We start from the raw sequence: 26,401 nt of genomic DNA, 5'->3' as shown, positions 1-26,401 counted from the left end.
CGGATTTAACAGAAGTTAGGCTTTGCCGCTGGACTGAGCACCTTAAGCTGTTACACAGAGGTTTGGCACTTGTATGCAGCTTTGGACTTTGTGGTCAGGACACATGTCTACTCTGTCTACTCTCAGTAAGGCTGAGCATGCCTGGTGTTGAACACACTGTCACACACACCATCTGTTACCTCCGACACTCCTGGCTTGGACAAACACGGGTATGAGTAGGTAATGGTGCGGACAAAACTTCTGACCTTGACACTGTCTCCTACGTGTGATCAACCCAGAGAGAGAGAGAGCGACAGAGAGAGAGAGAAGTAGATTGATGAGAGCTTGTAGTCCTTTTGATTTTGGTTTGTGCGAGAAAGGCAGCAGAATCCCACGTTGCCTGGAAACCCGTCTATCTCTGCGTGTGATGAGAGACGGGGTCTTTCGCTGCCTCTCTTATCTTATTCAACTTCAAAGATAAACATCAAATCACCTCACTCAATAAATGTTTTTTTTAACCTCATGCTAGACATCAAATGGCATTACACAATTATCTATGCCTCGTGCCCTTTTCTCACGTGTCTCTCCATTATAATGGTACTTTCAGGCTGCCATGAAGGCATTTATCCCAGACGCCTTTTACCTGTTATCAGCTGGTAACTATGTTAAAATGTGTCACACAACTCTGTTCTGTAATGTTTGGTTTTTGCTCAAAATGTAATGATAAATCATGGTGATATATGCCTTTATATGATTTCAGAGCAGCAGGAGGGTGAGTGGTACTTAAACATGTCTCATATTTCATTCACTTATATTGCATGGGGCTTCTAAATAGGAATTTCTAGCTGCGTAGCAATATAGGCTAATTGGTGATATGAGTCTGCCATGCTTTCCCAATTTACTGTGGGTAGATGTATGAAATTAATACTAAGCAGTTTTTTCTTATTTGAGTGTTAATGATGAATAGCAGCATCACTGAGTCGTTTGATCCAATTAGCACTAACCGTATTCTTGAAGATTCCATCATTAAAGTTCACCTTGATGGATTCTGTGAGGTTATTCATTTCTTGGCAGGCCTCTTTATTATCTCCTCTTTGCACTTCTGAGAGGCAGGACTTGCAGTGGGTTGAGGTCACATTCAGCAAAAGGACACCGTCATTTGTTATCTAGTTGCTTAAATCCAGCAATGCATCGTTGTTCTTTTTATTTTTAAATGCCACCTCCCTGTTCCAACGGCGGTTTAGTTAATGGCTCGCACTGCTGCGGCCAAAAGTTATTGAGAGGAGAGGGCCGGTGCCACAGGACTAATTTGACAGGAAAATCCTACTGGAGACATCATTGTCTGATGGATGAGATCTATCCAATTTAGAAGACAGTGTTCACTTTACACCCCCTTCATCCAGACCCAATTTAGCCATTGCCTGCGATTATTATTCGATCTACTGCCGTGAACACAGTGCCAAAAATGGTTTAATTTCACCCCGTGGATCAATAGCACCTGATACAGCCTATCTCATTCTCATCTCACGGTGAGGCGCTGCATTTATAATGCTATTGACAATATTGAGCAGTATTGACGACAAGGCTGGATAAGCACCTCAGGCAGCGAGCAGGAATGAAGTGCCCTTCTTTTTTTTTTTTTTTTAAACAGCTGTACACCTTTGTAATGGCTTTCTCAACTATGGACATAAAAATAAAATACCGGCTAGTAAAACTGGAGGGCTTTGTTTAAATTATTTCACACAGATCGTTGTGTTTTTGTTTTGGGCAGGGCTGTGCGTAGAACTGGAGGGATGAAGATTAATAGGAGGAATAGCGTAGAGATGATAACACAGAGGGGGTAGAAGGAGGAATGTTTGTTTGTTGGACAAACAAAATGGCTTTAGTGGCTCTAGTTACAGGTGCAGTGGTGCATACCAGAGCATTTATCTTGAGGATGTAGACCCTCTTTCTGCTGGATTAGTCTCATTCACTAGTGGTGTAGAAACAAACCTGGCAGTCAGTCTGCATTGTGTGTATGGAACAGTGTTATGAAGCTGCATTTTAATCAAGTAAAGAGACATTTAATGAGTTACTTGCATACATATGTGATGTGCAGTTCAATAAATATTAAATCCATCCATAATCTAGTAAGTATCAAGATGTGAATAAAAAAAAACTGACAAAAGAAACAAAGATTGTGCCTATAACTACAATATCAGTCTGTGTTCAGTCCAAATGAAGGGAAATGGGTATTGCCATCATCTAACTGTCCTGAACCTCATGATACGGCTTTTAGTGTTCAGTTTCATTATGCATGTTAAATTCGCAGGGTAGTTTTTCCCAGGGCAGCGGAGTGGAGAGGAGGGGCTGAGCTGCGCTGCGCCGTGCAGCTACTCACCTCTGACTGAATCCCGTCTCCACCTTTCATCCCTCAACTTGTCCCGCGCGAGGATGGATGCGTTTCGCTGCGTTTCGGACCCGGCGAAGTGTCTGAGGAATGCGGTGTGACCGGGGGGACCGTCGGTAACCGGTGCGTCTTTGGGCGTCGGTGATGTTTGCAGTTGGCGGCTGCAGAAATTGCCAACGTGTCGGCGAGTCGACAGACCAACAGCTTTGCTGGTGCGCTCTTGGAGAGAGGATGAACGGGCATGTGGATGAGAACGATCTCTCTCCGCGGCTGATATAACTGTTTCTTAGTAGTGTTGGGTCACTAACTTGAAAACCAGCCAATTGTCACAAAGTCTCACAAGTGAAAACGGGACTGATTGATTAATTGATTGTTCGCCTGAGGAGGAATTCATGCGCCGATAGCTTACGAGGCCAATATGCCAGAATGGCTCCTCTACAGTATTTATTTCTCTGTGGACTTCTGTACATCCAAACCGACGGTAAGTTTACGAATACATCTGTCTCTGAACGTTGTCTTTTAAATGATGCTTTGCCCCGCGTTAAGCAGTGTAAACACCACACCGGGATGTAACCTGAACCGTATTGGACCCACAGCCTTGCCAGCTAAAGTGCACCAAGAGGATACCGAGTACCAATTTGCTGTGAATATATATTTTTTTCATGTTGTTGTTTCTCCTGAATTCGTACGCGCCGTATCATAGCCGGTTAATTTATTAGTCCTGATGTAAGATATTGTTTCAGGCCAACTATTTAATGGCTGAGGCAGACGAAGTTCCTGATTTATTCATAAGGGCAGCTAATTGAAGAATTTTTTTTTTTTTTTTTTTTACTAGGCTTAACTCTTTGACAGCCTCTCCTGAATTCTTTAAAAGAAAAAAAGTCCAGTTGATTATTTCTCAATCCATTACACTCCACAAATCTCCTAATCTGTTTTTCCCAAAAGTGTTTCATGCCTATAATTGTTCAAACTGTGCTCATAGCTTGCTATAATTCTCTTTACCTCAGGTCAGATACTCTGTGCCCTAATGTGTTACTGCGTTGACTTCATTGAGCTTATACCTGAAATGCCTAATGTGCCATCCAGACAATGCTCACTCTGACAGTCTGGCAATTTGGCCCCGGCTGTTTATGACTGCAGGTTACAGCACATAACATACAAACGCTGCAGCTTACACCTAAGAGTCTAAGATTCAAGACAGGAAGTCCTTATCGTGAAGTGTTTTGTACTAGAAACCCCCCACCAGCAGCACATAAAGCATAAATCTGTGTCAGTGGAGTAAATGTAGTGCATGTGTTAGCACTAGACAGGACATAACTTGGATGTGTGTTTGGGTGTCTCCTGCACGTTGAGTTTATTTGCTACAGCGTATCAGTGCAGTCTAAACAAAGCAGAGCAAGGTCTCGTTATCCCAGCTGTATGGAGCTCATAGTGGTCAGCAATCTTTGACATGATGTGGACTGAACTCTAAGGTCGATTTGGAGGATGCTTACATTGAGATGGCTGCTGACAGACGTTTGTATTGTTTGTCATTTTTCATATGTTTGGGTTGAGTTGCCTAACAGAGTCAACCAAAACAGTGTTGTTACAACTAAACCAAGATATGGTTAATATTGCAATGCAGTTGCACAGTTTGTATCGGGTTTTGCACATCTGCACGGCATTATAAAATAATTACTCATGCTACAGTATCATTGCCAGCGTCGGAAGTGAAAGAGCAGTGAGAAGGAAGCACAAGTAAACCCCGTATGCTCTCATCTGACTGACTGCCTGTGGCAAAAATGTAGGTGATCCATTATCTGTTGGTGAGGGTAATGATGAGTTTGCAACGGGACCGCAGTGTTTGATACCCAGACAAGGAGCCCATCTTGACTACCCGCGTCTTTGCTGATTTCCAATTTGTCGTGGTCTGGCTGACTTGACACCTCAGACTTGATTTTCAAATGAGAGAAAATCCCTGAATGACAAGTGCCCTTTGCTTGACAGTCAAATGACTCTTTCAATTATAATGACAAATTGAATTTCTCTGAACTCTAGTGGTAGAAAGTTGTCACTTTAAGTTGACTTTTAACAGCATGCCTCCTGCTTATTAACCCTTAAGTGACAAGTTTACGTCTGCAAGGCCTGAGTCTCTGCTTCAGCACCATGGATAGATCCCCATAAACAGGCATGCTTATGGAGAAAAGTTGGCAGGACTGATGGTTTTAGGCAGGCCTAAATGATGAGTCCTGTCTATGCCACAAATGTATTCTGAATTTATGTAAGTACTGTATATCAAGAATCTCTATAGTTAAATCCCTGTTTAACCCTAGCTGTTATCAGTGCACAGTTATTCAGCTGTTAAAATGCCTGCATTTAATTTAAGGATTCAACTCCCCGCTCATTTAAATTCAGGGTCATGGTGTGCATGGAGCATGCACTGAGCAGAAAGCAGGCAAACCTCCCTGTCTGGGATGCCAGTCCATCACGGGGCCAACAGACTGACAGGACCCCACAGGACCCTCTTGCTGTTAGATGACAGTACCAACCGCTGAGCCAATGTGCCACCCACAACTTAAATCATCTCATTTAAATTCAGCTGTCTGACAGCACAAGTCTCAAACTCCATATTAGCTACAGTGCAGACTGGGTAATGGGGCAACCAATTAGAAGAAGTCAGTATTTCACAAACCGAACGTTTGTTTGTGTCATTATGGAGCCACGCAAATGTTATTACTTAACAGACATATGTATAGAATATTAAAAGCATTTTTTAAACATAATGTATCACCATGGGTTGGCGTGTCGGTGCCAGCTAATGGAATGCTTTTTGTCAACAAACCTCTTAATATTATAGTCCGTCACATCAGTTTTACTGACATTTGAGACTTTATTTTGGTTGCCGTGCAGCAGCCAGTCATCGTGGTTGCTTCTGCAATTTGTCATCATCAAAGGCAAAAAAAAACAAGAGACTATGTAATGTAATTTGAATTTACCTTATTTTTTTTGACGGTAAACTCGGTTTAGCGGCTCAGACCACACACTTTTGGTTTGTTTGCACGCGAGTAACATAAGAGGAAGACCTTTTAACACAGATATTATAATGTGCTCATACCCCATGAAAGGGATGAGAGGTGTGACGTTGTCACGTCTGTAAACAAACATGGTGCCACTACGTTTGGGTCGTCCTTCTGTGACATTTAGAGGTGGGATTCATGAGATGGCCTTAAACTGAGCGACGGGGTTCACATGAGCCAAATAAATGGAAAGTATGAGCGAAGTGAGTGTTGTTAACAGGGTTGCGGTTACTCAAATTACGGCATTATTCTTATCACGGTCAGGATTAGGCCCATGACATTTGCCGAAGATTGCCTTTCCAAAGCGGGGGTTAAAATCTAAATATTATAATCTAGGAACGGCGCCTTTAAAGGGGATAGAGAACTGTAAACTTTGTATATCCTCGGTATTACGGCACAAAGTGAAAGCAGTCGCTGTAGCACACCCACTGAGACAACATGTTTGATGATGTCAGGGTTTGATGGAACGTGTTAATGAAAAAGCTAATGAGATGTAATGACTCTTCAGCTCCTGTCTGCGAAAGTAAACACGGGAGCCTCTGTGTAGTAACACAGCGTTTATTGCCGTCAGTAAGAACCTGACACTTATCTACTTTCAAGGACTGAAATGGAATTAGGTTTTGTTTTATTCTACCAATCATGTTTGCCAATCTGTGGGAATAGATGGTTTTAAAAGTAGTGGAAATGTAAAAGAACCATATCTTATTTATAAATGTCTGTCATCTCATTTTAATTAATAATATGTGATCAGCTTTACTGTTTTTGCGTTCAGTCATAGTTGCTATTGCTGCTGATGATAACTGATGATGTCTTTGCTGGTTCATCCAAATTAAAATGCATTATTAATGTGTATGTAAATATTAGGATTTTTACTTCAATAAGACTTTCTTTACTCTCTCTTTTCCCTTTAGGGTCTCGCCTTCGCCAGGAAGACTCCCCTCCTCGCATCGTGGAACACCCCTCTGACCTCATTGTGTCCAAAGGGGAACCAGCCACTCTCAACTGTAAGGCAGAGGGCCGTCCGACCCCCACGGTGGAATGGTACAAAGATGGGGAGCGCGTCGAGACGGACCGCGACAACCCCCGCTCCCACCGTATGCTGCTCCCCAGTGGGTCCCTCTTCTTCCTGCGCATCGTCCACGGACGGCGGAGCAAGCCGGACGACGGCAGCTACGTGTGCGTTGCCCGAAACTATCTGGGGGAGGCCGTAAGCCGGAACGCATCTCTAGAAGTAGCATGTAAGTCTGACTTTTCTTCGTGTCCCTCTCGGCATAAAGGTAATGCCATGGTCAAGGGAATCTCAGTGTTGCGTGACAGAAAAATAGAAAAAATACTTATGCAGTATGTATTGAGGTTGGTAACCTTTTGTGGGGTAGAGGAAAATGTGACAGTGTGTTAACGCTGCATCTGAAAAAGGTGGAGTTTATGTTAAATTAAGCATAACGTTTTGGGGCTGTTGTGCTAGGGTATCCACATATAAGATGTCATCTGTCATAATATGTGCAACGTCACCTTTCCACTGAACCTACAAGGGAGTGTGTGTTTGTATACTTGGCCGTGTGCATGGTATGTGTGCGCATATGTGTGTGAATATGTTCTCAGACTGTTAGTGAGACCTGTTTGGATGACCTGTTTGAGTAATATACGGGCAAAGCTGTGAATCGCTCCGGGGGGGAGAGAGAGAGAGAGAGAGAGAGAGAGAAAAAAAAAAGGGTGGGGGGGATGGGGGGGCAGGATTTTAACCTAGCTCACTCCCTTTCACTGTTTGGATTTGGAAAGATGCAGCCAGCTCCCAGCCAGCTTTCTCCCTGTGTGGGAGAGAGGTGCTCTGGGCTATTCACATTTCCATTATGTGCTAAACTGAGCTGATTTCTTGCCATGAACAAGATGCACACACGCTCGGACGCACACACACATATACATGCACAGAGGGACACGCACCCGGCCTATCCTGCTCTGGCTGTCATGCTCACAGATAGGGGATTCCAAGCAAACTGCAATAATGCAGTTTGGTTGTAAATTTACAAAATATAAACCACTTCTATAATCTGTTTTACTGTAAAATACGTGAGCACGTGTGTAATGACTAGACTATGATATACTATACTGTGTAGGCTGTATAGTATATCATTTCAGGCAGAATTATGATCTTAGTGGCGCTGTTTTGACTTCAGCTGATTTTTCACTGGAAATGGAATGGGACAAAAAAATAAGAAAAGCTGAGATAAGGACCGTGAACCTAATAGTCACTATGACAAGACATTATCTCAGTTCTTGGGCATCTTTTTGTCTCATAGCGTTTTCCACATAAGACACTTGCGTCTCATTTGTCTTTTCTCACTGGTGGCGATTACTCTGCTTCGTTTCAAATCAAAAGCAATGAACTGTCCTGGAAAGACGAATGCTTAAGGCGATGTCGGGCACGTGAAAGGACACAGAAATCTTAAACAAGAATGTGCGTCTGTGAGTTTGTTTGAGTGTGTTTCACAGGACATAGCATTGGTTTTAACAGAAAAAATGACACACTGTGGCGTTAGATATTGTGGCCGAATACTACCTTGTGCTCAAATTACTGCAACAGTCTATCCCCGTCTCACCGTAACCAGAAGTTACACTGCACTACACATCGCATTAACTCGGCACATCTTGAGTTGCGTCCGAAGAATTACTCTTTCTCGCTCTCTCTCTCTCTCTCATAAAGAAACCAGAGACCCAAAACTGTCGTTATAGTGTCAAGAGACAAATGCAATGGCTGCTTCACTGATTCCCTTGACTGAATAGACGGCGACTTTATGAACACAATGACTGTGTCAGAGTGATTTTGCGGGGATTTTCTGGTTCTCCTTAAATACAATAAAGCTCATTTGTGTTCCGTAGCTCAAACAGGCATTCGGAATTCATTTTCTGAGTTAATTGTCACACTCTTTGTCGACACAGGAGCTTCAATTATTATTGCCAAATAGTTCTTATCCCCTATTGTTGGTGGAGGGGCGTTCTCTATGCACGGCCTTGTTATGAATTTGAAGTGCCAAATGTAAAGGAGCTAAATCTAAATATGAGGAAGTAAATATGGGGCGCTGCTTTAATCTTCAACCCGGAGCAGCTTTAATGAACCCTGGAATGTTGTCATGTGCGTCTTCGGTGATGTATTGCTGCATATTGAATCCTTCCTGAAGCCATCAGTGAATACAAAGTCATTGTTTTGTATTTTGCTGTGTATGTATAGGGAATAATTTCCTTTTGGCATGTGTGGACATCCCGAGGAATTAATCTTTGCACAGTGGAGGTCACCTCACATTCATAGCTCTGAATTTCTTGGCGGTTATATGAACCATGGAGACCTACCACAGGACTTAAAAACTCCTATTTCCAGTATTTATTACATTTTAAGTGGCTGCCATCTAAGTACTTTGAACTATAACATTTGTTGTTGCCTGAATGTCTGCCTTTGAAAGCTGTATGTTGCCTCCAACTCTGCCCACAAAGGAAGCTATTCCAATGTTGATCTTATTTACCAGTCTAAATAACAGCCTCTAACCTATTTTTCTTTGCAGACAGTGTCAATAGGTTGATTTTTTCTGGAGCTTCTCTTACATAAAAGACAGTACATCCAAAGCAGCCTCTAGTCTTCTTTGTGTAATTCAGAATATCATGGCTACAGGGATGCATAATCACATGCCTCCTCCAGGGGCTGCAGGTTCCTGCCAGTACGGCTGCAGCCAAAGTTGTCATGCAATGCTCCGGGTGGGAGCGAGTTGGGAGGATGAAAGTGCTGTGGGGTTGATCTGACAGCGAGTCCTGCGCAAAACGGTCCGTTTCTTTAGGAGTCCGCACACATCCTCAAATTTTCTAGTGGGCTGTAGCATTGTATCTCAACCAGTGGCTTAGAAAATGTAGCTAACCAGAGGAGAGCGACTCCCGTGGGTACATTTGTGCTGTACAAGCTCAATTTTGGTGGTTCGTCATGCATTTTGTGAGCTTGAGTCTGACTGAAATTTGAAGAGGCATTATTCATTCAGAGTGATTCAAAAACACTTCAGCTGTTTAAGATGGCAGCAAAGCTTAAAATATGTAAATTATGCAGCCACGCCAGACAGCTGGCAGCTCGGCAAAAACAAATAATGTATCTCATAACATTCAATTGTCTTATATATTTACCGCTCCTTACTAAAAGCATTTATTTTTCCACACACGTTTCGCAGAAGAGCTCATGACAAAGAATCAATAAAAAGTAGCCTAGAAAAATCATACTGAATGCCTTGTTTTGGTATTGATCTTCTGAACTGGCTGTGGGTAAGATGGCAGAAAACAGCCCAAAAAAACAACACGCAGCACACACCCTAAGTGACGTCTTCCTTAGATGTGAAGAACTAATTTGTATCCCTCACCGTGTATTTATTTCCTCACTCGGTTGCTTTATTACCCCTGACACTTTGTCACTGTTTTAAAGCGTTTGCCTTTTTGAGTTCCCTTCTTGTGCCTAATCATCTCTCTTCAGGCTTACTTCAATACAACTGTGATGTCTGTAGGGACAGTATTAACACAGTTTTATTCCATCTGGATGGTTATTTCATCTTTGTTAAACAGTTTTTTTTTTTGTACTGTAGATATTTTTTTTCTAAATGGTGGAAGTGTTTTACGTTGTGCACAAAGCTCGTTTGAGTTTGAAATGAATTGACTAACCCTACATATATAGTCTGAGCTCTGTTTTTGCTGTGACTGGAAGCAAGAAAGCCAAAAGGGAAACAAATGTTAATCCGGTGGCCAACGGGTGACTATTCACTGCATCAGCTAGAAAGAATAAATAAAAAATAATAAAAAAAAGCATTTCACCCTTGTTGAAATTCTATTTCCTGAACAGTCTTGTTGGGTGCATATTTGACACGAATGATAACATCAGCCATTTCGCCAAGAAATGAGGCCATGTCTGTTCGCGGTGCTGTTGCAGCACGTCACTTGATTTTCACATCCAAGTATGTAATTTTCATAATCAGCAGTCACCTGCTGTCAATGTGTACAATCACACTTGGCCAACCGCTGAGGCAGCTTTCCACATCTTCAGTCGGTTAAGTTGGGGCCACCGCAGCTGAGCGCCACTCCCGAGCAACAAACAATGGCGCAACCTCCAGGCCACCAGTGGACTGGCACTAATCATCGATCATCAGAGTGAGTGGCTGTTGATGGAAACAGAACGGCTTCCTCAAACTATTAAGAAGGCACAGAGAGGCATGCACAGTGATGTGTCGAAGGGAGGTGTGGGCGGAGGGGCGGCGGATGCAAGGGTGTTCATTAGCACAAAACTGAGGAACAGGATGAGTCCCCCTCTGTTTTACTGTGCTGGGAGAATTAGAAGTGTAGTCAATCAGCCAGACAATCATCAATTAAATCCTCACACTCACAGACAACTGGCAACCTAAGCAGCTACAGTGCTCCATAAATCTAGTGCCTGGATTAGGGTTGATAGTGCACTTTGGTAATTATTTTGATGAGAGATTATATACGGTGGATATTTATGTGAAACTTCACTAGAAAGTGTACAATGAATATATTTCATTATTTCAGATTTAAGGAGCATGCAATATAAAGTATAACTTGAAGCTTGTCTCAAATTCCGTAGTCAAGTTACTAGTGTTGGGCATGTAAAAGGAAAGATCATGGCGGAAAGTATATATATCTAAAACCTCGCCATAATGCTAATGGCTAACAACATAGCATGATAACGTGCAACAGATGGAGTGTTTGCAATGAACACAATCTTAGTTTAGCATGTTAGCAGGGTAATATCTGATGTAGCGCTAAACACCTACACATACAGTTTTGCAGAGGCTATATGCCAAAGATGGATGTCTGTAACAAATGTGGACATATTTCACAAGATACATTAAAACCAAACAGTCAGGGATCCAGTGTCATTGGATTGGATTAATCCTGGCATATCCATGATACCCAAATACAAAAAAATACAAAAAAAAAAAATGAATGCCAATAGTTTTGTTTTTGTTTGTTTCACAAGCAATCTTTAACTAAGCTTGGCCTCTAGCATGAGTTTTGCTTCAATCCTTGAACTAGCTACACGTGACATAAACCAGTCAGGCACAACATTGAGACCACTGACAGGTAAAGTAAATGGCATTGACCATCTTGTGACAGTGCAATGTTCTGCTGGGATCAAGTATCTGTGGGATGATCCACAGAGGCCCCCTTCCCTCAACCCATAGGACCCAAAGACCCCCACTAACAACAATCTGTAGCCAGACACCACAGGACACCCTCAGAAGGTCCATGTCCATTCTCTGATGAGTCACAACTGTTTTGGAGACACAAGGGAGACCTACACAATATTAGGAAGGTGGTCATAACGTTATAGCAAATCAGTGCATGTGGTAAAATATCAAAAACACAAACTTCACATCAACAGGTGAAAAAGATAATTATTTTGTGGTCTGGGTTCAGAAAACTGCAAAGTACCTGCTACCGGTTAAATGAGTGAAAAGCAAACAGGAGAAAGGTACACATAAGGGCTGCTGGACTGGCAACAGATTGTGCTATGTGGCCAAGCTACCTACTCTTACAAAACATTGACAGTCTGCCTGGAAACACACAGGACTGGCAGGCACCAAGGTTGGGTGTTGTCACTTGGTAAGACTGAAATGCACGATTAATGGCCACTTGCCACTTCCTAAAACACAGGAGAATGCCTTCCAATGGAAAAGCTACAAAACCTTAAGAGATGTAGAACATGTTTGATTCCACTAACTGGGCACCTAATAACAGTAATGACGGACTACGACCTCATTTCTGGTATTACAACAACAATCTGACCCAGAACCTGGAACTCCAGATCAGATACCTTCTAATGAACTACCCATGTGCTGTACTGCAGTTGTAAAGCACAAACATGGCGATGGAAGATAAATGATTTCTTCCATGTGATGCACTTTGCGAAACAAGACTATTACATGCCTCAAAAAATCTAATTCTGCCAATAGGCTATGTTGTTTACAACATGGTCTACAGAGGTGAATGGCTTTGAGGAATGCCCATCCTTGAGGAGGACACAGCGACAAGATAGCAAAATGTGAGGAGAGAGGACATACACAACACAAGCAGAGGTCCAGTTTAGATCTTTTTTTCCTTAAACCTTTAAGGCCAATAATAAATTACATTACACTAAACTAATGTTGCTATTCTGCATATGAGAATTAGCAATCTTTATTGTTTTCATTGCACTACACAAAACCAGACCAGACGAGCACGAAACAGATGGAACTATGGCATTCCCATCTCTTTCCGCATACTATGTGTAAGTGAGTGCGAAAATTATCTCACACATTTTGAAATACTGTGCACTCCAAGATGCTCATATGTCGGGGAAAAAAAAGAGGGAGCCACTGTTGTGCCATTCTGGGTCCTTCACAGAGGCAATTTGCAAGCACTGCTTCCTAGAGACTGCGAATGGTAGCAGAGTCATGTTTCACAAATCACTGTGCCCCAGTAAAGGACACATGCAAGCTCATGGATGGGTCATAATTATACTGTTTGCTTTGATTGATAAAATGTACGAACATGAGTGAGCAGAAAACATATCTTGATGGCTACTGCTATCCGCATGTTGCAAATTTAGAGAAACTGGTCCCTGGTTCTTACAGCAAATGTAGTTTTAATTCTAACAATGTTTATCTGTAGTGCGTTTTCTTTTTTGTTTTTTTGTTTTTTCGTGTCATTGTTCTGCATGTCATGATCAGGTAGCAGCTGCTATTTTTAATTGGATCTGACCTTGGAGCCAAATGAAGTTGCAAATATTTTTGGTAGCAGCATACACCGATTAGGCATAACATTATGACCACCTTCCTAATATTGTGTCGGTCTCCCTTGTGCCTCATCAGAGAATGGACATGGGCCTTCTGAGGGTGTCCTGTGGTGTCTGGCAACAGAATGTTGTTAGTGGGGGCCTTTGGGTCCTATGGGTTGAGGGGAGGGGCCTCTGTGGATCATCCCACAGATACTTGATCAGTTTGGGATCTAGTGAATTTGAAGGCCAGGTCAACACCTTGTGCTGTTCTTCATGTGTTTTTTAGTTGTTCCTAAACCATTTTTTTGTGTGTGCCTGTGTCAGGCTGCATCCTGCTGGGGATGGCTGCTGCCATCAAGGAGTGTCATTGCTATGGGGTGGGGGTGCCTGGTCTAGTCTAGGTGCATGTCAAAGAAGTTTCCCAGCCGGACAATTTCTATTGTCACTAGATGGTCAATGTCATTTACCTCTCCTGTCAGTGGTTTTAATGTTGTGCCTGATCGTTGTAATTGCAGTCCCTTTACCATTAGCAGTCATCTCGACATCTCTAGGGCAGTTCACAACAATTTTAGAGATACGGCAATGAAAACACTATGATGTACCGTTCTAGCAGGTGTTAACATGATTGAATCAGTAATATCTGGTCTGTGAACGAAGAAATATCTTATCTCCAATCTTAATTCTCAGTTCAAGAATATATTATATGCACGAGAACAGAAAAGCAGTATCTCTCAAGGACAGACACAACTAAGATGTGTAAAGCTGTCAGTTCACCTGCACTACAAGAGCATAATTCTTTAAAAGCCTTAGGGGGTGATTACACTGAAAAAAGTAATGCTTCTCACCCTGCAACTGTGATCCCAATCACAATTTTTATTTTATTTAATTTATTTTTCTTTTTGCATTGGGGGTATCTTGTTGTTGCTAGGCAGCCTGTAATCAGCCATCAATTACTTGTGTGCGAGTGAACTACATATAGCTATTGACAGCAGCCATGTTAAGGCAATCAAAAACAAAGCTGAGACACAAACCTCAAATTTCTGCTCTGCTGCTCCTCTAAGCTTTACATGTGTTTTTTATATTATGGTGGTTATGGGTTTTAACTTCTGCTCTGCCTTTTCTCTGACTCTGTTTTTGACACTGCAACAGGGAAGGCTAGCCTTTCGCCGACCGTGATTCGACAACAGAGAATGTTGCAGCCTTTATCTGTTCAGGGAAGAACTTTTTCCAACTAAGCCTGCTTATCGCTCTGCAGACTTACATAAAGCAAATCAGATATGCACAACAAATTCCTAATACCAATTCATTCATTCATTCATTCATTCATCTTCTGTGACCGCTTATTCCTGTTAAGGGTCGCGGGTTCTGCTGGAGCCTATCCCAGCTGTCATCGGGCGAGAGGCGGGGGTACACCATAGACAGGTCGCCAGTCTATCGCAGGGCTAACACAGAGAGACAGACAACCATTCACACTCACATTCACACCTAGACCCAATTTAGAATCACCAATTAACCTAACCAGCATGTCTTTGGACGGTGGGAGGAAGCTGGAGTACCCGGAGAGAACCCACACAGACACAGGGAGAACATGCAAACTCCACACAGAAAGGCCCAGTCGGCCCATGGATTCGAACCCGGGACCTTCTCACTGTGAGGCATCAGTGCTACCTAATACCAATTGAAATTCATTAAATAAGAGTGTTGTTCAGTGCTTAAAAACAAGTCTGTGATTGAGACTTGTGGTAATTACAGTATGAATGATGTAGTCTGCATTTAGTTCAGGTAAGTAGAATAGCCCTAACTCTGCTGTAATGTACAGATGATTGATGTTCAGTTGTGGTCCATGCTACAGCAGCAGAATCTGAATGAAGTGTTTTAACCTATCTGATTATAATCCTTCATGTCTTATCATTTGTTAGTGGGTCTTTGCGTCAGTGCAAGACATTAATAAAACAATACCAATAGTTTCATCCAGCCAGTGAAGCTACAGGAGATGGGAGATTTATTTCCCTCTATTAAACATGGTCTTGTTTTATAACAGCACAAATATAGAGGTGGGCAGGGCTTTCGACTAGAACTAATTTATGGATATTTTTTGGCTGAAGACAGTGAGATAAGGGGCTAGCATCTGGTGCTAACTGGACCATGCTCGCTCCTCGGAGGTCTGTGCATTATGAGGTTCGGTAAGTTAGCTAAGGGCTAGCATCTGGTGTTAATTGGACCATGCAAACACCTTTAAGAGCTCTGGTGCACTTTCTTACAGTTGGTTGGAAGAAACATATGCCTGGCGTGAAGAAGCGCACTAACTCGATTTACTGTGTTGAATCTTTTTTTGTAGCTTTGTGGCAGCTGTATGCGCTCAGAGATTCAAGGTAGAATTCAACATTTTAGAGTCGCTGTCCTTTTCATACATATACTCCACAATGGATTTGTTTAACAAAATGTATCCAGGCCGTTTTGGGTTGGCATTTTCTTAAATCTGAGTATCTAAAATAAATTAAAAGAAGTCTCCATTTCTCATAGGTCCCTGTAATAATTATATTCAAATTCGGTGATACACCAACTCACTAATACGTATGGTCTTCCTTGAAGAGGCAATTCTAATTCTGGCAAGGAAAATTATGATTTGAAATATCTGTTAAGAAGCACTTTTCAGTTAAGTCATGATGCAGTACATGAGTTTCAAATAGAGAATATATTTGATTTTGATTAGATTTTTTCCCACCTCAAATATAACTTGAATTTCGTGGATGTTCAGTGTTTATTAAATGCATCATCAGGTCTAAGGCTATGCTTGGCATTCCTTTGAAGGGACAGGCACAAATAGAACTATTGTGTGTCTGTGCTTGATGAAAAGTACAATAAAAGAGTTTTTAAATGGTGCTTGACAAAATCATTTGGAATTCTTTTAGTTTCAGAATTTACTGCTGTAATTCTAAAACTGGCAGTTACAAACAGACAAAACTGTGTCTGTATACGATCGGTGTAACGGCACCAGCGGTCAGTGCCATCCTTTAAGTGATTGTGTTTAGATAGTCGCCGGAAAACCTCTGGTAAAGGTCATATTAGATCAAGCTACTCACATGCACTTGTCACAGCCTTTGACCAAGGTAACTGTTATGAATAAACCAAATATTCCTATCTTGCTGAGGTGTCCTGCCGACCGATTGAAAGTCTTCCAGCAAAGCTGTGTGGAAGGCTGTTGCTGCCAGCGACAGACTTCTAGGGAGATAAAAAAAATAAATAAATGTATACTATCAAAATAGCCTTGAGTTTAATGCTTAAGTTGCACTGGAAGGCTTTGTGGTAAAAAATGAACTCAGAAATTTCTTTTAAATCCAACCAATTCGATATTGAACGCCCGAAAAGCATCTGCACGTGCTACTCGTCCGGAGACATTTGATAAAATGATTTTGAGCGCTCATGTTTGGATTGGATTTGGCAAAGACCACACAGCAAAATCCATTTTCAATGTGATGGATCGCGAAATGATTCATTACATGCCGCTGTCTACTTTTCAAGGTAGTATATTGTGGGGCCGTACACAATACATTATTGGCTATAATTTAATGCAGTCGTGTTCCAACATTTGAATTTGAAATATGGCTTTACATCTCCTTTTAGATGAGTTGGCGCTGGCTTAAGCTACTCCATTAGCAGACCTTGAATGGGGCCTTCATGCTATTACAAATACAGCTGTAACTTATTGCTGCTGTCAACTGTGGAAGCTGCAGCTGGGCGCAGCAGCTTCTGTTGTCAGAAAACTACATCTACCTGTGTTTTATAACAATTGTATAAAGTCAATTGAATGTAGAGAAGGGTTTGCAATCAGAAAGAAAAAAAAAAAAAAACCTTAGCATGCTCATATGCTTGCGCCACACTTGTGTATATTTATGGGAATGGGTGTCTTTACTCATGTGTGATTGTGTTCATCTGAGTGTGACAAAGCTAAGGCGTGTGTCTCTCAGCAAAATGATAATGGTTCGTAATTGTTGCTGCGCAGTGATTGACGTGCAATCTCTGCATAAAGTCTTGATGAGGGTGAGAGGGCATCTTCAGGCTGATAAAAAAAAGAAAAGAAACCCAAGCAGTATTAAAAATGTATTGTTTTTATTCTGTCTTTGGCATGTTAAGCTGGAAGCTAGCCGTTATATTATAATGTCTGTCTTTGCGTGGTGTAAATCTCGATATGAGTATGCCTATCCACTCCCTTCACTGGTCTCCACTGTGGCCGGGGTGCTGACAGTGAGGAACATCATCAAGCAGCCAGAGGGGCTCCGGAGTTGGTTCATTATTCATGTGGCCTACCCAACATCCCACCCAATCTAGGCCAAAGCACTGTTATAGCCGCTAAGTGTCACATCCAAGACTTCCGTTTGCCCATTCATTCACCTGCATCAGTCTACCAAGGAATCATCAACCACTCCCTCCATCCCATCTTCTGATTCACAAAAAAGTGGACCGGGGAAGCAATAAACTGCCATCAAACTTCCCCGCAACACACCTCAGTGAGTAAAAAGGAATGGGAATATCCGGAGGCTTGATTAATTCATGAAATCCACTGAATGTAGTATCTCTCTTGCATCCAACCCCCAAACACACGCACTCAAGCGTCTGTTTTCTTTTTACCTGGGTTAGGTTATTTCATAAATAAATGCTGTAAACAAGAAAGAGTGGGGCACTCTGTATGTCCTGGCCCTGCCTTTTCTATTGGCACATCCACAAAGTGCTGCACCCTGTTGTGTGTCAATTCGATCTTCACCGTTGTAAAGGGTGTAATTGCAACAAGGCTGGCAAAAACATTCCATCCTATCTGACATGTTGTAGTAGTGTAGTGGACTGGACGAGTGTCAGTGGGGGTTCTGAAGCTGCGGACCGTATGCACTGCATGACTTTCTAATCACAAGCTTTAATTTATGTCTTCCACACTGAATAGTCTGTTTACATCAACACATTGCTGCCTTTCTGACATGGCATTCTTCTCAATAAATACACACCTTGAATACTTACCATCCCACTCTCTTGATTACTTTCTCATCTCCAACATATCATGTCCTTTGTTGTCCTTCACTTCTATAAACCACAGACTGGAAAGGCTGCAGTCTTTTTTTTTTTTGTAGAATTTACAGACCCATTTCATTCTAGGCCTTGTACTTTATAGATTTGTGCGCACTTCTGCCATGCTCCATTTGATGTATGCCGTGAGGACTTCAAGTCCTCCACTGCAGCTGTAAAAATCTCTTGTATGAATTAAAAGTGATTGGAAACACGTCATGAGCCCCACGCTCCATGATGGCTTAACTTCACACTTAAAGACACTTTACACCGGCTCACAGTGAGGGGATGGAACACCGTGTAATTGCATTATTTGTTGAAGTGAAATGTTGTATTACGTAAGGCTTTCCAGAGGACCTGTGTTTTGGTTTTATCTTTGGTTATTGTTGTGTCTGCTTCACATTTACACTCAGCTCCACGTACGAGGCTAAGTGGATGGTGCACAATAGCAGCATTTTCATGGAAGCTTCAACACTTTCTCAATATAATCCACTAATACTAAGAGCAAATTCTTGTGCATCACAAAGAAAAGCTCTAAACAGTAAAGATGGGACTACTGGTCAGGACTGAATTTACCAAATTTGATCTGTAACGTCCATTTGATTATAACGAATGGACAGTGCAGAAAGCTGTTTTGTAAAGCAACTGTGCTCCTGTGTAAAGGTTGCTGCTTCCGTGGTTTGTGGGTTAGCTTGGGCTCATGCTCCAGTGGTTAATGTGCACTAGTCCATTGCTGCAGATGTTGTCCGCATGGGGACTGGAGCTGAGGAGTGACCAACAGAGCTCAACGTGGGGAGGGACGGACAGCGTGTTCCAGAACAGATGTTTCCAGCCTTTGTGCGTTTGTCATTTGGGCTTTAATCTGGTCAGTGAAGGGCATTAGAGTATAGAGGAGGCAAAGGGGATAGCTGCTGTGCGCACGGGGACCCCAGCTGTCGGCACTCTTGAGAAGACCACCCCCACCTCTTTCACAAATCCTAAACTCCTGCACTCAAGGTCCTCCCAATAAAATCCGAACCCATATAACGCAAGCCAAACACCACAGACTTTGTAATTGGCTCGGAATTAGGGCACATGGTGTATTGTTGAACCTGTGGAGATTATGCATTATGCTTGAATCTGTGGAGATTATGCAGCGCTGGGATATTATGCCTCCATTTTCTCTGATTGCGTCTCTGTATTATTTCGCTGCCTGTGCCTCGGTGAATATCCAACTCATTTCATCCTTTTTTTTCCCCCTGTCCCTAATATTTTACCTCATTCTCTTCTCACTTTTCTCTCAATTACCTTCTCTTCTACACTCTCTATTATTCTTTTTCACTCTCTCCTCTTCACCCCCTCCCTCCTCCTCCTCCTCTCCTCGTCTTCTCCTTAGGGCCTCTGGCTGTTTCCCCAGAAGTGATGTTCTCCTGGCCAGATGATGCATGCATATCTCTTGTGTCTTCTTGATGCTAACTCGCGTCGACATTTGCACGGCATTGTGGGATTCTGCTCTCGGTCATATTTCATGTAATGATGAAAATGATGATGGTGATGAGGAATCAGGGAGGAGAGGGGGGGGTGGGTGTTTCTATTTTCTACCCTTGTCTTTTCTTTAATATCAATCAGCACAGCGAGACAAGATAGAGGATAATGGGGCGGTCGCGGAAAGTGTGGCAGTGATAAGAAGTTCTGGTTTGAGTTTCCGACAAGTTCCTCTTCGCTTACCATAGCTCATGAGCAACACTGAGTGTTATGCACAAAGAACCAGCTTTCATCACTACCGGTGTTGTGCGTCAGCTCTGAATTTTAAGCTGCACCACTTTCGCAGCTGCTAATGCCAGGGTCACCGGTTTCTTTCTCATATTGGATGCTTTGTTTTTTGTTTGTCCACTGTCGTCAGCAGCCGTGTTTACTTGAACACTGTGTTCTGATAAAGAGACAGGAAGTGAAAATAATCCCTAATAGAATGGCATTTTCCTTGCTAGTGCGCTAACAAGGGGAAATGTGTTCTAAGCAAAAACAGGGTGAAAGAGAAACGGAGAGCATAAACACATTCATGGAAGTGCGGGGTATCATTATTGGATGAGTCGGGCCGTGGCAGACTTTTACCCCTCCTGCAGTGTGTCTCCTGCGTGCACGTGCAGTGTATTTGTGCGTGTCTGTTGGAGAGCAAGTAAGAGCTGGTGGTTGCGTGCACACTTTAGGGACTTGTCGGTATGCAAAGCTGTGTCAGTGGATATAGCATCTATGGAAGAGAGATTTCTCCACAGTCTTCGCTACACCCTAATTAATCTGCTTAAACCTGCTCGGCCTGTCTCCAACACTCTTACACATCAGAAAAGCCAGACAGCTCTGAATCCAACCAGGATTTTCTGGTTCATGGATGGCAGTTGAAAATCATTCCAGCCTCACATCTGACAGCTTTCTGTCAGGGTGTGCAGAAATGCATATAAAATAGAGACAAACATACACCTCATCATTTTTATGATGGATATTGGATAGGGAGGCAGTTATCACAAGGGGGTCATGAAACCCCCTCAAACAGCCGGGTTGTTGGTTTATATTGCCGACCTGCATCCGTTGCCTCCGAGATGACAGACACGGCCACAGCCAACAGATGAAGCAATTTATGGTCAGTAGTGTTCTTTTAGCCTTGCCCGAGGCTGTGGCTGTGATCTGGATATTGCAAAAAAATACCAATGACAAAAGGGTGACAGTCATTTTTCTGTCTCTTTGACTCACTCTTACTGCTGGAGCTGTTGTAAACAACTCTCCTGGAATATCTAATGGAGCAAATCCGCACCATGCAGTCGAATGTTTTTGAAAGCAGCCCTGTCCAGACTTAAATCCAGCTTGTTCACCTTATTCAGGTCTGCTAAGAAACATGCTCTTCAGGAGTTTTTCTCTTGCTTGTCGTGATACCACCCACAGACTCTTACACTGAATGTCAAATCAGAGCTGCAGATAAGGTTTCAGGGTTTTGGTTGCACTTAAGCAGATTACAATGTAACGATTGGTAAATAAAGGACTCGTCACTGAAGCAAAAATGAAATATCCATTTGTTTCTTGGCAATATGCTACAGTATCTACAGCGTGCGGACTAATAGAGAGGAGTGCATGTGCTCCTGAGATTTAGCAAATTACGCCTAACGGTAATTCTATACGAATTAAACAAAATATTTATACTACCGGACACCGGCCGTTCGGTTCCAGGAAGCTGCAGTGCAGCAGTTCCCTCCGATGATTTGCAAAATCATCATTGTTCTTGGAGGATGCTTATCCAGTCAATCAAGATAATAGCTATAGTGTATGGAGACTGTAACTCCTCTTTGCAGCAGTGTACTATGACAGATTTATATTGGACCTAGTATGGTGCTATCTGAAAAGTTAATAGGCTTAATAATATAATGTTAATATAAAACATTTTGTGACTGAGTAAAATTTGGTTATATTCCTATAGATTAGGACAGGCTGTGAGTGTTTTTGCATATCAGCTCTATTCCCTGCCAATCAGAAGACAAATAACACTTGTGCTGTTTTGAAATCAACCATCCCTTTGACTCTTGATCTGGAGTAATGAAGATGAAACTGCAATCATGGCTTTTAAAGTTTGAAACATTGCACTTGAGCTTGATTAACTAATATCAGAGTCAGATAATGAAGTGCTTTTTGTTTATTTAGAATAAGAAGCTACTTTACCATGCATTTGCTGAATTTAATTTCTTTTCTTATTTGTGTCTTTTTTTCGTCTATCACAATGGTAGAAACACAGACACAGCCCTTTTGGGTTTTTAACATAATTCATTTCTATTTTGAGGTATGGCCCTTGTTAAGATGAGAACACAAATACTCCATTCACGTAATTTGCGAAGCCAAGGACCACTGCTTGTTTTGATTCCAGTGATGTATTTAGTTTATCATCACACCAGCAGTTACAGCACAGGGTAGGTGGATAATAAAAATGAATTATTCTTTGCCTTTGACTTTCTTTTTGTAACTTGGAAAGTACAAACCTATAATGACACCAAATGGACCTCAGTTTAAAAAGATAGTGACCGTAACCTGGTGAAATTTACCAACTGTGATTGTGACTACCATAGCTGTGATTGGCACTTATATATACCTCTATACCTCTAACTCTCAGGAGAAGGTACCAAAACATGAGCTTGTTTTTTTTTTGATGTGAGCCAAAATAAACATGTAAAATGCCAGTATTTTGTAGGATGGGCTACCGTTTTACAGTTTTTGGAATACGTATCGACAATGTTTGTTGGAGAAACTAGTTTGGATTTCTACTGTTTTATTTTTAAATCAGATCAGATGTAACATCTCCACATTGGTGCAGAACATTATTATTTTTTCGTCCCGTAAAGTGGATAAGACTAGTTTTAGTTGCTGTGTGCTTGAATTAGAAGTGGGCCACCAGTTGTTCCATATAAAATTGTGTTGGAAAATCCAAAAATTACTATAGACGAAACTTAACCCAAACACACAGTACTTATTTGGTTCTTTTGTACCAGAACTATTCAGACGCGGTCATTACGCAGACATGTTATGTTGAAGGGGGGGGGGGATGCGTTTGCAACACAAAGTGCCACTTTAAAGTCCATTGTTAAATGTTTAATACAGCCAACAGGCAACTCACCAATCCCTCACTTTATTTTGTCCACACTGAAAATGACACATAGGGAGAAGAAAAAGAGAAAAGAAAATAATAATCCATAAATGGCCTGAATGTTTTAGCAGTACAAACACACAAGTTCACAGAATTTGTAGCTCTAGGTTGAAGCTTGTGTATGATAAAGGGGAAGGTCTGTTTTTGGATTGCTTCAGATAACCAGCTTCTGTCATGACTCAGCTAAGGCACAAGTCTACTTTTTTGCAGCAAAATGCTTTTTTACCATCAAATATGAACATTTTGTCTGTTTGCATACGTTATTGAATTTATTTTCGTTTCCATTAAGTCCATTAATTTATGGCTCGATTACACTTAGTTGAGCTGCCCCAGTATGTTAATAGTTTGTTCTGTTCTTACACTGGATCTACTTACAATCTTGCCTGGACTTAGTGGAACAAGTAATTATAAATAACCAAAATAATAATTTTCGCTTGTCAAGGTTTATCTGCAATGCTGAAAAGTATATTATTAAGATGGTGTGTTACTTCATTTTATTAAATCTAGTAAATATTCATCACATTTATAACCGTATCAAAGCAGTTTAATTTCTTCTGCCGCATTTCTCGCCCATTCAGAAATCTGGTTTTATCAGAGGTGATCAGGCCATCACATCCTTTTAAGAATACCTTGCCTGCTTGAGTGAATTTAGAAGGCAGTGTTAGTTATTCATACTGAGAGCCACTAAACATCCCTGCTTGGCTCGGATTTATTTTGTGATCACGTTTTAATGTATTCGTGGAATATCTTGAAATTAGCTTAGCTGGAAGTATCTTGTTACTTTTCTTTCAGCTACGCTCAGGTGCCGATATATAAGTCAATACCATGGTACCAAGACAGGAACTGCAAACATAATCTTGTTATAAACTCTTGAAAAGAGTAGAGTGCAAAAAAAATGCACTCGCACTCTCTGAAGATTTCGCCGCTTTTGGACTGCAGAAACTTTTTCATAGTTCCTGTAACTGTTGTAGCTGTTTTTTTGTGTCCACACTGCAGGCATTTCAGGATAGGTGCTTTCTTCAGCACAAGAGAGACCTTTAGTGAAATGGAACAAAACAAAAACTATATGTGATGTTGTTGTGTGTTATTTGATGTAGAGAAATAAGTGACGTTGCTATACCACCCGCCACCTATTGCTGCACATCACGTCAGCACTCCAACTGGCAGAGAGAATGCAAACACACACAAAAAAAAGGCCCTTGAAGGTAGTTCTTGGGGGAGCTCCTCAGTAGGTAGAGTTCACAGAACTATTTGGTCTGAAAGTACCTATTGTGTGGCGATGGCCTTATCCTCAGACTGAACTGAAACACTGTTCTGTGTGCTGCAACCACACATGCAAACATATACACTCAAACAGACAAATGCACAAACAGTCACACTGAACAGACAGGCAATCAATCAAGTCATGTTTTAATTGGACTTAGGACAAATGCTTAAGTAGAACAATTCCAAAACTGTCTTTCCCCTTCTGCGTTAGCTCAATTAATCCCTGATTGGAGCTAATTGCTTGTGAAAAGTCTATTTGAAATAATGGTGGATATAAAGTAGACTGAGCATACTTGGCGGTGTTTCCTTCACTCTTTAATGCAGCCTTCTCTGCCAAACAAACCAAATATTTGATGACAGAGTGCCTAATTGCCTCCTTTGTATCTCACCCATTCCCTGCCTTTGATTAACAAGCACGGGCAGGTGCATGCTATACTAATGTGTGCAGGGTTTAGATTTACGTTCACACGCCATGGTTTATACACTGACTTCGATAGTCATTCACAATCACTAAATCACCATGCAGTTGTCCGGTAGTCGTACTTCCTGTTTTCCAGCCATTAAAACACTCTAGTCTGGCTTCACTCAGGCTATTAAAAGCTGTTAAGCGGGCCGAATAAACTGTGAGCTAATGATGAGAATGCATCTGCGAAATCTGAACTCCCCAGCACCACATTTAGCAACACTTAATTAATCTTAATGGATTCTGAAATAAGCCAGCCAAACAAATATCTTATCCATAAATTACTTTTCTCTGTTCCGTAACACGTTTTGCCACAGAGCACTCCCTTGGGAGGCTTTAACTCGCTCAAATGAATGTATATGTGTGCGGTATGCTGTAAGTGTGAGAGCAGAAACACTTACAGTAAGCGCAGACTGAAATCACACATCCTCTCCCAGCAGAAAAGAATTTTGTTTGCCACGATATTAGCTCCTTAAATCACCCGCTTTTCCGTTTTCCCTTTCTCATCATTTTCACTCTGGTCTTAAATTTTTCTTTTCATACACAATCATTCTCTGTCTGTCTCCTTCTGATGTGAGGGAACAGAAAGTGTTAGGGACTGCACCGGTGCAAGCTTAGTTTTTTTGTGTTTTTTTTTTTTTTTTTTTGAAAGGATGCCATTTAAATTCAGTGTTGAAGTTGGATGAGCAGTTTCGGCGAGTGGTATTTGCGGGAGCATGTTTGTTTGTTGCGTGTGTGCGTGCCCGTGCGTGATTGCGTATGTGTGTGTGTAGTGCCCGCCACAATGTTCTTATCACCTCCTCACACACCTGCTTCCCTCGAAGACTGAGCCTCCCCTCTTCTCATGCCTCCTCATCAAAGCCAGATCCAGCCACAGTTGTCGCTTCCCTTTCCCTGCATGCGTCCCCCCCCCCCTCCCCCGTCTAGCTGCTTTGGCTTGCGTTCAACACCCACCACTCCCCTTGTATCGCCGTGTTGTCCAGGCAGTCAGACCTTGCTGGTATCATACCATCCCTGAGAGGAAAATTCATGTGGCTTGGCGGATGTACGTACAGGTGCTGTAACTCTTGGAAGGGCTATTAAGGATTAGGAAGGATGACAAACTGCCTGAAGCCTTAAGTCGCTGGCAGTGGAGGGAAGGGCATTTTGCTGCAAACTACAGGTGTAAATCAGATGCTAACAAAGTCACTGTCAATTAATGTGAATTACCTCCTATGAGCAAACTGAAGGAAACCCAGTGTGTGTGTAAATGAACATAAAACAATGGCTGAATCCATTATGTTTAGAAAGACACTGCCATCATGTGAGTGTGGTAACAATGATGGCGCTTGTGCAGAACGCGGTGCATTCTTGAAACGTATTTTTTTCCACTGAAAACCCAACACAGAAACAGTCGCGCGATTCAGTCCCTATCTAATTAAAAGGCATATGTGTAGGTGGCAAAAATTGAATTTGGTTTCCAGTCAGCCTCCGTCCTCCGTTGTAAACAAAGCCTCTCATAAACCGCAGTGCAATTTACTGTAGAGGCGATGGATTGTTTAAATAAAGCCACAAATCTAAAGTGGTGGTAATGCTGATTTTAGGGTACAATATGACAATAGATGTTCCGCAGTGTGTGTCAAACCTGTGAAATATAGATCAGGATTTATTTATTAGCTGTTATTCTTAACACAAACACAGAAACAATGCTTTCACACTTTTGTTTTTTTGCTCAGTTTGCTCATTAGCACAGTGCCGAGCTCAT

General features: G+C 41.9%; 1 protein-coding gene across 1 annotated transcript in view; it reads left to right on the top strand.

The window, feature by feature from the left end:
- The first annotated feature begins 2,591 nt into the window (after window positions 1-2,591).
- LOC311502726 (roundabout homolog 2-like) overlaps window positions 2,592-26,401 on the top strand; it is a 72,955-nt gene continuing 49,145 nt past the window's right edge. The window contains exons 1-2 of the mRNA XM_084565079.1: window positions 2,592-2,849; window positions 6,336-6,662. Of these exons, the coding sequence (XP_084421205.1) occupies window positions 2,795-2,849; window positions 6,336-6,662 (382 nt within the window). The 5' untranslated portion in view covers window positions 2,592-2,794. The remainder of the gene's footprint in view (window positions 2,850-6,335; window positions 6,663-26,401) is intronic.

Source organism: Chelon labrosus (genome assembly GCF_963514085.1).
Source record: "Chelon labrosus genome assembly, chromosome: 17".
Taxonomy (NCBI): Eukaryota; Metazoa; Chordata; class Actinopteri; order Mugiliformes; family Mugilidae; genus Chelon; species Chelon labrosus.
This window is presented reverse-complemented; position numbering and strand designations above follow the sequence as displayed.